We start from the raw sequence: 13088 nt of genomic DNA, 5'->3' as shown, positions 1-13088 counted from the left end.
GGAAGAATGAGCAACCCTAGCTTGGTTCATGTGATTGCCAGGGCAAGAGGGTGAGAACTAGAACCCTGAGTGAGTTTAAAAACCTGAGCTCCTAGTGTTCACTCACAAAGGGAGGAGTAGGAAAACCATTTCGTTCTGTCTTCAACTTCAGAGCACTTGTGACACACAGAGGGACAGTTCCTTTCTCTTATGAAATCTGAGTTCCAGATTGTTTTGTATGTATTTCTGTTCCTGCACAGGAATAATTAATTACACCAGTTTCCAGTATCCTGCTTCCATTCACATAACAGTTCCCCCAGCACCACTAGCCCATTCCAGCAGTCTGTAGATATTAATGTTGTTCTGCATCTGTGGCTAATGGTGTGGGATAAGAAAGATGTAAAGCAGAAGTTCAGAGTGAGGCAAGCCTGTAATGTACTGCTTTAGTTTGTGTGTTGGTGAAAGAGCTGCACTGGGAACTGAAGAATAGCAGGGGGTTGCCCCTCAGGTAATTTAGGCAGCGTTTTTTCCTTTACTCAGGCCAAACTCTTCACTGCAATTTATGAGCTATTAAACAATTTTTTTTTTCCTTAGTAAGATATGTGGATATCTAAAAATCTCTTGAGATTAAGGAAACTAAGAAGTATATTAAGATGTGGCAGTGAAGGTTTTCAGTCCTTATTGTGTTGAGACCTAGGACATTTGTGGGAAACTGTAAGGTAACATTGTTTCGACCAAGAAAAATAGCTCTAGTTTCCCTAATGAATTCTAAAAGTACTTTAAATTCCACATAATAACTAATGTGCATTAATCTTGATCACTGCAAGTCTTTAATGGCTGCTAAACAGCAGTGTGTTTCTTCAATTAAAATGCCAGCTTGAAGCATGTGCTAAAAATGTTGGTAGAAGAGAAGCAGTACTGCTTCTTAAAGGAAGGGGAGGAAATGTAGGAATCAAAATGGATAGATATTCACATTTCCAAGTAGTTTATTAATCACTCCTAGTAGGTTCTTCCATTGGGAAGAACAAAGCCAGATATTTTAGAAACCTTGGACTTGCTTCAGAAGATTGTTGTATCTGTATCAAGCCACTTGTGGAGATCTGTCCCTGTGTTGTTGTCAGCCATGCATTTGAAAAGCAGAACAGGGATGTTTTGATTCCCCACACCATTGTAGATGTCAAAGCAGCAAACATGTCCTGTACTGTGTGACCCAGGCATATTGCCACTGCATTGCACAGAAGAGGTCCCTGTTTGCTGAGGGAAAAGTCTCCTCTTCAGAGCCTCCTTTTGCGTCTCTCAGACTACCACTGTGGCTTGACTGTGCCTTTAGCTATCCCAGTGAATATGTACTGGAGAACACAATTGAATACATGGCAGTATATGTTTTGCCAGTTGCAGTGAAATAACCCATCAGACAAACCACATCATGTTAAATGTTCTTGTGAAGTATGTTCCTGCTAGGTAGAGAACCTGTAAAACTTGCAGATTAACACAAAAAAAGGAGTGTCTCAGCTGATGTTGCTGTTTGCTTCAGACCACTGCATGGTACTACCAGCAAGATTTTAGTGTCCCAGGTATTAGCAAGGGTGGATCAACAGCATTTGAGCAGTGGGGCCTGAACTGCCTGCAAGATCCTGGTGTGTGGCCGGGCTTCTCTCTGCCAGGGCTGCGCACAGGCACTACCCTCACCCCTGAGGGTCACCTGTGCAGGCTGAGGAGGAGACAGGGATATCTGACTGAGGTCAGCTGTGAAATGTGTTCCAGCAGTCTGGGAGAGGGCTTCTCGAGTGCTTTTATTCCTAAAGGCAAACAGAGAAGTGTCTCATCCTCTGCCTGACATTTCAGACCTTGCTCCTGTCCCTGCATCCCTGTGGCTGTCTCATTTTCAGCCAGTAGAAGGAGAACAACTTGTTGCAGTCTCAGTTGTTGTTACATGTCTGAAGTGCCGTGCCTGTGTAGTCATTTGGGACCTGGAGAAACAGCTTTTCACATTTCCCTCTTGTGCACATCCATATATCCAGGTAAATTGATAACTGTACTTTATCAGAGCCTATGGCCAGTACCATTACATGGATAGGACAGAGCTGTCTGGTTTAATTCCAGATACTAAGAACCACACAACCACTTGCTCACTTCCCCCTGCCCTGTGTGGTGGAGAACCAGGAAAAAAATAAACCTATGGCTTGAAATAAGAACAGTTTAATAACTGAAACAAAATGAAACATTAGAATAGCATCATAATAATTGTAATGAGGAGATAGGTTTAATTTTTCTATGGGAAACAAGTGATGTGCGATACAAGTGCTCACCATCTTGCTGCTTCTCCCTCAGCAATCAGCCCCTCCTGTCCAATGACCCCCAGTTTGTGTGCTGGGCATGACATTCTGTGCTCTGGAATATCCCTTTGGCCAGTTTGGGTCAGCTGTTCTGGCCATGCGTCCTCCCAGGTCCTTGTGCAGCTCCTCACTGGCAGAGCACAGGATCCTGAAAAGCCCCTGGCTCAGGCTAAGCCCTGCTGAACAGCTGAGCCATTGGTGTGCTATCAACATCAGTCTCACACTGAATTCAAAACATCACACTGTTCTGGCTCGTGGAAAGAAAATTACCTCTCCATGACACAGGCTCAGTAGCTGCCTTTTACTCTGGACTGATAAAAGATAATGAGTTGCTTCTCCTTCAGATGCCTTCTTCATTAGTAGTATGGGGGAGACTACAGCTGAATAATACCTTGAATCTAGGTTTTGGACAGCACCATCATAAAAAATTGCAGCTTTGCACCAGAAAGTACAGATCAAGTATAAACTGCCTTTGCTAGTTCAAATTAATTCCAGAAATTTCGCCGGAAATATTGTAGAGCAGACTGTAGAGGGGCCCAAGACTGTGAGCCAGGAGAGCTGCGATCTGCTGCACTGGGTCGTTTGTCACATCGTAGCTGGTGTGAAAACAACAGGTACGGGGAATTCTCAGGGGTGTCGTTCCATTTGGCACAGAGGCTGGGGGCTGGCACATGCCTTTGGATCCAGATTGAATTGGTGATGCTCACTGACCCAGTATTGTAGAGATCCAAATTTAATGAATGCAGGCCCACTTTTTAGGGACTTTGTTGGAATTGCACAATAAAAAAAGATGGCTGGCATTCTGTTTCGAATGTATTGCATGTATTTTTATGCTGTATATTTAATTTATGCTAACCTTATAATATTGATGTAAAAGTCAAGTGGTTCTGGCAGATACTTTTACAATCTCAATTCAGATTTTTCATGTTTATAAACCAAGCCTTGACACTACTTTGCTCTGTTTCTAATGGAAGCCTAGCGAATGTCTAACAAATTTTTAACAATTTATTTTACTAGGAAGTGACTTCCTGCCTTGATGTCTTTTCATTTTGTAACTTACTAGCTTTTCTAAAACATCCTGTAGCAAAATGGACTGTCTGAAAACAAGTGTTGTCCTTTAAATGCTGATAAATTTTTTTCTAGGTTCTCTGTAGCTTTGTATTATAATGCAGTTATGTCTCCAAAACAGTCTTCCAAAACCTGTTTTAATGCATGAAAAAATATTTATTGTGTACAGTTTCAATAAATAAATAAAGAAAAATATAAGTTGTCAGGGCTAGGAATTAGAGGAAGGAAGAAGTGAGGATGGCCAAGATGACATATCTTGCCATTGGGATAAAGAAATAAGTAGTAGAGAAATGTAATATTGCAGGAAGATGCTGTATGATAGAAAGAAATCTTGCAGCAATCTCAGTCCCAGGTACTATGGTATAACCCACAGCCTCACAGCAGCTCCAATTCCCCAACTGCTTTGCAGTAAATACTCATTGCCAGCTGACTACAGAGATGGTGGACTACTGGTTTACCAGACTGTGAGGTGGGCAGCAGAGTCAATAAACTAGGGGATTATCCAGTTAAATCCCATGGCAGTGTGAGGAGGATGAAGCTCTGACTGTTTTTGGCAGGAGTGACCTAGTGAATTTCATGAAAGGATATATACCTGTGTTGAAAGGGAGTATGTATTTTGGTCCATAGAACACAACATTTTAAAGGAATTTGAAGTCTGTTTTTTGTGCCTCAGTGGCAATGACAGTACTACCAGTATCCATATAGAGTCAGTGATGTGTTTTGTCTTATTTTCAATATTTTGTGATGAAGCAGAGATGTTCTTAGTTAATTTTCTTGTGAGCAAAGCAGTGACTGAACATCGTAGAAGGTTGTTTGGTTTAGTTATTTGGAATTTAATCTCAATTATTTATTGAAAACAAGGACAAAGTAAGAGATGAGTTAGTAAAAATCAGAGTTGAAGGCTTTGACTAAAAATGAAAAATCATCTTTCTCTATAACTTGGTGTAGTCCATAACCTACAGATTAAGATAATCTATGGATATCTTATTTTAAAAGCCACCCTAAACCAAATCCTACTTCCAACCTCCTTGATTAGCACAGTCAGTGTGTTGTCAGCTAAATTCCATCTTGACAATATAAGAAGCCAAATAATGCATTTTGAAGAGTATTCTCAGTGCTTGTAAGTGATGCTGGCAAGTCCAATCAGGATTTCAAGTGTTACTTTGCAGTGTTGGAGGTCTTCAAACTGGAGCTGGTTCTCCCTTATATTGGCACAGGGGTACCTCCACATACACATTGTGCTTCTGGGAGAAAAATGAAGGCAGTTTTACTTTTCTCAGATAAATCAGATGATGTTTCTTTTCCAACGTCTTGTTTTGGTGTATGGTTTTGAATTTTCTAAATTGCCTGTACATCCTAGTTTTTTTTCCTACTTTTCATCTTAATTTTTTATTACATACAACCATTCTTTAAAAAAATGACTCATATTTAGATCCCTAAGGAGGGCATTATTCTTCATCACTATCTGAGACTATTGCCATCCTATACAGAAATTAGTTTGAGGAATTATTCCATTTTCAAAAGACTTTTTTCAAACCAAATCCTGGTAGAGTTGCTGTACAATGCCCACCCAGGTGCTGGAAGGGCATTGTACAGCAACTCGCTTCTGAGCCTTGGTATTACAGCCTCCCAGGGTTACCCAGAATCTGTACAGAGCTACAGAACTACTGTCTAACTTTTATTGTCAGAATAGGTAATATTTGTAAACTAGAAGAAGCTGGAAAGAGAATTGATGCAAACAACCAAGGCCTGGTTTAGCTTTCAAATGGGATTAAGAAGTGATACGCTAGAGTGCTTCTGTGCATTTTCCCTGGTGAAAGTGTCAGGTAACAGCCTGGCATTCCACACAGTGAAAAGTATATTTAATTTTCTGCTGTCTTCTGTATGTCAATGACAAGATTATTTGTTGTCTGATACAAAACTGCCACTGTCACCTTCGCCTTTTGAAGAAATAATTATATTGCATGTTGTATATATCTTCTAAGTATATGGATTATTTTTATACAACTTGAAGTTAATAACAAGTAATATTTTAGGGACACAGTTTCTATTTCTGGGATTTAATTACAGAAGCAAAATTGTAGGTTCAACTTTTCAGTTTTCCATTATCCGATTTAATTGTTATCTGTATCTTAATTAGTTCACTGCAGAGAAAAATCACACAGCGTTTAATTTTAAAGTTTTATTGCTACACTGTTTGGTTTTGGAATATCCCAATGTTTAACTATTAAGAAATCACCATTTTCTTCAAGAAAACAATATTTTTAAGAAACCACTGTTGTACTGATTTTCTTGTTATTAAACTTTCCCCTTGATCTGAATATTAAGAAGAGACAGACTCATCAATGCGACAATTTTAGCAAAATGTACCAGCTATCCTTGTTAAAACCAGAAATTACTACAGGGTGTTATTTTAAATTTTCTGTGACTTCCTGACTTAAAATACTCTAAATTTAGATGTACATTGAATGTTTAGTTCAGAGAACTACTTATAAAGCTGTTGTAGGATGTTTTCAGTTTCCAGAATAGTTTCTCACCATTGGAATTGTGCACAGGTGTGCTAAATGTGAAGGCAGAAAGGCACTGAATCGGTACAGAATTTAATTAGCTATCACTTTACTGTTGTGTTAGTTAAAATACTCTTTGGAGATGTCAGTTGGAATTGGTGGGTGCCTGGAAGAGGTTTTTGTGAGGAGTGTTGAAAGCACACTGTTCCTCCAACTGCAGGGGCTCTCTCTGCAAGGAACATTCTCAGTGCATAATTTTTCTACATATTAGATTTCTGGGTCACCCTGTAATCCTGCAGACAGCGTTGGATGAGTTCTTGAGGAAATGTATGAGGTGTCTGGCATTGGTTCCTGTGGTGCTGAATAGTATCCTGTTTGTCCCAGCAGGAGCAGAAAGTGAAAGCACATACTGCCACTTACCAGTAGTGCTGGGGTGCTGCTGTTCGTGCTGCCATGGCTTTGTGCCTGGCAGTGCACTGTGCTAGTGCCAGAGGAGCATGGGGACAGGAAATCCAGTGTCCCTGCACAGATGTTCCAGGGAAATTGCCAGAGGGTAGACACCTGAGTTACAGGCAGGCTGTGGACAATTGCTCACTCTTGTACCAAGTGTACTGAAAGGGCATAGAATCAGAGTGGTTTGACTTGGGAGGGACCTTAAAGATATTGCTATGTATCCCATGTTAAAAAAACATAACCACAAGACTTGGAACATCTCTCTGAAAATTTAACCATCTTGTCTGTCTGTCCCATGTAACATATTAATGCTCACAACATTGACTTTTAGTTTGTGTGTTCTCAGAGCTCAAGGCATTGAAACTTGTTATCCAAGTACTGGACTGGCATCTTCAGAATGGGTTGAAGAAGAGTTTTACTGGATAACCAACCCTAATTCTTCATAACTGAAGAATATTGCCAGAGAACTAGTTTGTCTGAATACGTTGTTCCCACAGTCAAATTCCTGTGGAAGGAAGTCACATTCTAGTTGCATTACCAAATGTCACATCACCTTCTTTCCATTGTGGAAGAAGTTTACAGAAAGCTGTGGTCTAGGTATGGAATCCAGGACAGACCTTCCACACGAAGCTTTGGAGGCATGCCAGGGGCCGTGTAGGTTGTGTTGCAGGGCTGTGATGATGTTAGAAGGCAGCAGGCAGTTCCAAAGTGCCCTTTCCAAACTACTTATGGCTGCTGTGTGAGTGTTCTCATTAGAGAGAAACTTGGCTGTATTTGGTAGCAAATTGAAGTCCTAATTTATAATGTCAGTGCTGTAAGCTGATTGCTTGTAAAAGACTAAACACATTTAGTCTGCAAATTCTGCTTTGTTATTGTAGTGATTTTATGAGGTATTGAAAAAAGTCAGGTCAACTTGCAAAAAATAAAGGGTTTACTCATTATCAGAATAGTGATGGAGATTGTGGATACTTGGAGTTTAAAGGATATGTGAACATGTATTTAAATACTTTCTGTAGTTTTCATTTACAAGTCTAAAATAAGGTTTGGAATTTAAGTTTGCTTTGTTTAAAGCAAGGGTTATGTTGCCCTTTGAGTTCCTTTGCTAATTAGATGTTTCTATTTTAATGTAGCTCTGTGTTTCTTAAAGGGGTACCGTTGGGATGCAAAAAACCCAGAGACAATCTGCTTTTCAGTTAAGAAGAATGTTTTTCCAACATTGTTTTCAGACAATTATAAATTAAAACCTTAAGATAATAGAAGCAAGAAATACTGGACTTCTTTCACTTTGTTCCCTATGGCTCTCTTAGTGAACTAAATTTAAAGTGAATTCTTGAGAATGGAGTTTTTATTTGACCTGTACATTGTAATCAGATTTTAGTGCTAATTTTAACAGATCAAGAGCTAAATAAATTTTCATTTTCAGTTAATTTTTCTGTGCTGTTTTTATAGGTATACACCTTGAGCTATTGCAAGTCTGTAAACCTGTCTCTTCATTTGGAATATCACTATTTCTTATTAGCATTCTGTGGATGAAATTTTCCTAAAAATTACATTTATATGTATATAATTACAAATAGTTTTTTTCTTTTTATTTTTAATGTCATTGTGAATTACACTTGTAGTTTATTTAAATCTCTTTGACAATTCTTTTAAATACATGAGATTTTATAAAATGTAGTTCTCTTTTGAAAGGATTTTTCCAGCATGTGAACTGGGCCTCCTAGTACTGGGTATTACAAAGGAAAAATACTTAACACAAAGGAGAAGGAAATCTGGATCGTAGAAGTTTTTTCACAGAGATATTTAAAGTTCTGCATTCAGTGTTTTGGCAGTTGTTCATATCGGAGGTTAAAGATACTCGGCTATTATTGACGAGTTTGGCTTTTAATAACAGTCGAGCAAAATTTGTTATAAAAATGCAAATCAGGCTAATGGAAGTCTGCAACGCTGCTGAATCATTTTCTCTAAATAGTAAGAAGGAATTCTGTATGAGCTTAACTTTTCCACTCAAAAGTGCTACGCACTATGGCTCTGAAACTGGAAATGACAAAGAATGGGCACAAAACGGTGAGGAACATATTAAATAATTTGTTATGTTAATAGATACCCCTCTGTGGGGATATACTGCTTTTTCTCTGAAGACAGAAATTATGAACAGAGTGTTATCTCTCTTTTCTGAATTTGCAGAGAAAAAATGCAGCTCTGTCTTCCTGATGTCCTTTCTCTATACTTCTCTGAGGGTTAGCTTTTTATTTGATATCATAATACCCATTTAAATGTTTTTTGAATATCTCTGAAGCTGCAGTTTACAATACACAAATACTGAAAGAATATTTATATAATAATAAAAAATGCTAACATTTAGGAGGTTTGTTTGATTTTTCTATGGAGAACTAATACTTACCTGTGTTTTCTTTTTTGGTTTTTTTTCATGGCTTTTTCCTCCCCATAAGTGACATAATTTCATATTGAGATTGAACAGAGCTGTCATTCTAGCCTTGCTGGTATAACAAGAACTGACAAAACAGATAATGGTCAGGCTTTTGGATTTCCAAAGATACTGTTTAATACAACTGAATGAGGGATGAAATATGGGAGAGGCATCCATTAAGGTTTCTGGAAGGTCTTTTTGTGGGCTGGAGCTCCATTCTTTAATTAATTAGTCACACTGAGCATTTCAGATCTGTATTTAGTTGATTGTCCTCACCAAAATTTAGTTGCTGTGAAGTACATCGAAATTTTAAGTTATTTTCTTGCACGAAGTAATAATTTAGCTAGTTATTGCTGTTATTATTTAGTAAATTAACTGTTCTGCACTTTCAAGAAATAATGAACTGGCAGTGAGGTATTATTTCGGTGAGCTGTTATTTCTTGTATTTCTTCACAGACCCTTTTGTTTCTTTTCTATGAGATCTGTGCTATTGATTCATGTCCCAGTAAATTACAGTATTTGGGCTCTAAAAGCCTGCTTGTCCTGACACATCCTTTAATACAGTATCTGCAGTTGTGTGTACATTTCATATGTGTAAATGACAGTTGTCAGATTGCTAATTTCATTTTTCAGTGGACAAATACCATCAGATTCCATGGATGCAGTCTTACAAACAGATGAATACAAATGTTTTCAGCTGTGAGCATTGTGGTATAGATTCCCTTCATGACTTTATATTTATTTCTCAGTTAGCACTGCTTGTGTACTTCTTATCCTCTACTTGTTAAAGATGCACGACTCATTTCTTCTTTTGCTGAGTAAGACTTTCAGTTCTCTTTAATTCCCAATTAGCTTTTCTTTGCTAATAGTATCATTAATGCCTGAAATAGCACTGTAGTTCTGAAGGCTGAAATCATCACTAAGCAAGTGTTGCTAAGGCTCCACACATTTGTATAGCTTTTAATGAAAATGTGCTGAGACTTCTTCCAACTGGGCATTTTAAGCATGGGAGCTTCCTTTTCTTAACTACATGCTGATAGAGGCTGTGTGGAAATAATCACTGTTATGCCTGAGAAATTGCTTTTTATTGTGAATTGGGCTACATTTAGTACCCTGAAATTGCTTCAGCACACCACATTTGAGTTTCAGTAGCAAAGTATTCAGGTAACTTCATCCCATTCAGGTTTACTACATCCCATTTTTCCTTGTTAGGGATTTAGAGCCCAGAGTGTATCCCAGGGTTTCAGCCTGCCTCCCAGGAATATTACTTCTACCACTCTGTGCTCAACAGGAAAACCCACCTGACATCAGTGGGAGGAAGTGCTCTGTAAAGCAGCCAGCAGTGTCTCTTTTTATCCCACAGCTGCAGCAGAAAGGGAAGATGGAACATAGTACTCTTCACTTCCTATTTTGATTTGGACTTCCCTTCTGACTTCCCACCACACCTTATCCATGTCCCTGAAAAGTGAAAGGGCAGGTCAGGTGTCAGTCAACTAGCCCACAAACCAAGGAGTTTGGGCTAATGAGCTTTCCTCTTTCTTGGAAAACAGCAATCAAAGTGTTTGTGTAAATAAAAATTGCTTTGTATTTCAGCATTGCTTACAAACTCACAAGTTTGACTCTTGATCTTTGCCTTCATTTCTTCTGGATATGTATAATTCACGTCAGTATTTATCAAATGTCTTTCTTTCTTGCTTTATGCTATTTCTCTGTGCTCTCAGAAGTAACAGGATTATTGTTAAATCACTGCTATTAGCTGAAATAGGTAGATCATTTTATGAGTTTTTCATGACTGCAAGTGGGTGCATTCTCTTCTTAATGAAGCCCCACCCAGCAGGGAAAGGTATTTGAGAGATGCCTGCCCCTCTGCATGTATTTTTCTGCTTGAAAATTGAACAAATTATCCAGAAGGATTTTGAAGGTGCTTCTACATCTCATTATGAATTCTGTGCAATGCAAAAATCTCAACTTTTATTTTTGTCTTAGAAGTACACGTCTGATATAGAATTCCCTTTGGCAAGGAAAAGATATTTTATGATTCCACAAATCCAAATTCTTTTGCTTATGGCTGTGTCCCAGTTGAAGCGTTAAGATTTTCCTTGGAGATCTTTCAGAACCAGGAACATGATTCTTTCAGCAGGGTATGGTGCACATCAGTTTCCTGTTTAAACTGGTTCATTCTCCAGAGATGTGAAGAAATGTGTTGTTCAGCCTGGCAGGACTAATCCAAAGAGACACAAAAGGGAAGGATGGGACCCCAAAGTTTGGAAGCATGAAAGTGTACATGCTGGTGCAGTGAGATTATGTTTGTCAGTTATGGTTTTATTTTGATAAAAAAAGCAGAAACTTGAATATTTCAAAATCATACAACAACATTTGTATTTTGGTAATATCTCCTTCACACAATGGCTTTCTTCTTTCTTTTGGGATGCAAGAGGAATATAAATCTACTCATTATTTTCAGACAGTCTCATACTTTCTTCAGAAGAATGGAAGAAACAAATTAACACTACTTTGTTCTTTGCACCTACCGCTGACAGTACATAACAGCAATTAAAAAACGAATTGTGTGAACTGGCTACTGTTAGTTCATGTAAAAGCAAGGGCCATACTTTTTGTCTAGGCCTGAAAAAAGATGAGTCCTTTAGCCTCACTTTTTCTCATGTGGAATATGAGTCTCTCAGTAAGCGCTGAGACACCTCCTTTCATGGGCCTTGTCTCTGTCTGTCCTTCCAGGGGTCACAAGCGCAAACTGGATGAAGATGATGCTGCCAGTGAATCCAGTAAAGAATCCAGCAATGAAGATGAGGAAGGAAGCAGTTCTGAAGCCGATGAAATGGCAGCAGCACTTGAAGCTGAACTGAACGACTTCATGTGAGATTCATGCAGAAGACAGAATTTGTAATTATATTTACTTCTCATAAACAGATTGGACTTCAGATGAGTCCCTCATGTCAGTACTCAATGTTTTTCCAAAATGTGTGTGTATATTTTGCAAAGCATCTCAAGAGGTGATACGTTATTTTACAAAATCAGAAATAGATGTTTTTAAGTTGTTTTACTAAATGAAATATACTTTTTTAAGCAAAAAAAATAAAAGTATTAAATGGGACATGGTGTGCTATGCCAAAGACATGTTAGGAGCTCTGCAGAACCTTCATGTATGGGACAGTGGTACAAAGACTTGTGATTAAACATACATCAAGTTTCTAAAAATATTGCAGGCTGTGGTTTATGGGTTACAATCTTCAAAAAAAGGAGGAGATAAAGGAGATGGAATTGTCTGGGTAGTATAGCAGGAACCTGATGAGCTGGTCATCCTTTTCCACAAATAAAGCTATCAAATATAAAAGGATTTTTGAAATAAAAAAGAACTATTTATATTTGTATAGAAACAGACAACGTGATATGCAAGCTTTGTGAACTCTGCACTTGACCCACCTGTCATCTGCTTGTAAGAGAATACATAGTGGTCAACATTCAACATTTTTAGGTTACTTTGTTGAATAGTTGAGTTCTTTAGAGACATCATTTAGATTTTTAACTTTTCTTCTTTGTAACCAGAAATTTAGCACAGCAGTCTGTGTGGTCCTGTACTGCCACAAAATGCATATTCACCCATTCGTGTTGACTTGGAAAGAAAAAGTGCTACTTCAGTCTAGATAGAATTTAATTTCTTTGACAAGAGATCTAATGTAAAGTTTTTGTATATTCTATTTCATATTTGACCCACAAAACAGATTTTCTTTCATTTAATAAAGGTTCATTTTGTATGCTTTGTTTCTCTTTCCTGTTCATTTCCTTCCATCAAACATAAGGCGCTTTTCTGTATTATCTTTTCCTTTATTCTGCATGAAAAGAATGAAAATAATGAAAAATATTGAAAGCAGGTGCAAATTTGTAGATTCAGGTGGGTAGCTAAAAGACAGAAGAGGAACATTGGCTCAGAAGATTCATGAACTCTAACATCTGACTTTTCTCAGGTCTCTTTGACTGGCCTCTGAAATTACCATAAGAGTTGTTGCTCTGGTATTGAATTTCTATGGCTAGGACCATGGTTTATTCTCAATTGTTAGCAACTGGAGATCAAATCCTTTTAACAATATGTTTGCAAAAGAAGACTTGTTCGTTTGTATGTCATGGTTAAAAGGAATACTGGTGCAGAAATACTTCATTTTTCCACTTAGCAGTAAAACAGAACATTTCAGTAGAATCTCAGCTGCTTTACAAATAGCACTCTAATTTTAAAGCATCATAATGACAATAAAAGGAAGACTGAGAAAATACAAGAGCCATTTCAGATTAATACTGTTT

The 13088-nt window shown here is 38.0% G+C and overlaps 1 protein-coding gene across 1 annotated transcript in view; it reads left to right on the top strand.

Annotated features, from left to right (window-relative positions):
• Positions 1 to 12547, top strand: part of CTDP1 (CTD phosphatase subunit 1) — a 98189-nt gene extending 85642 nt beyond the window's left edge. The window contains exon 13 of the mRNA XM_030235430.2: positions 11511 to 12547. Within this exon, the coding sequence (XP_030091290.2) occupies positions 11511 to 11652 (142 nt within the window). The 3' untranslated portion in view covers positions 11653 to 12547. The remainder of the gene's footprint in view (positions 1 to 11510) is intronic.
• The last annotated feature ends 541 nt before the right edge of the window (positions 12548 to 13088 follow it).

This window comes from Serinus canaria, chromosome 2 (genome assembly GCF_022539315.1).
Source record: "Serinus canaria isolate serCan28SL12 chromosome 2, serCan2020, whole genome shotgun sequence".
Lineage (NCBI taxonomy): Eukaryota > Metazoa > Chordata > Aves > Passeriformes > Fringillidae > Serinus > Serinus canaria.
Note: the sequence above shows the minus strand (reverse complement) of the source record. Positions and strands in the feature narration are given on the sequence as shown.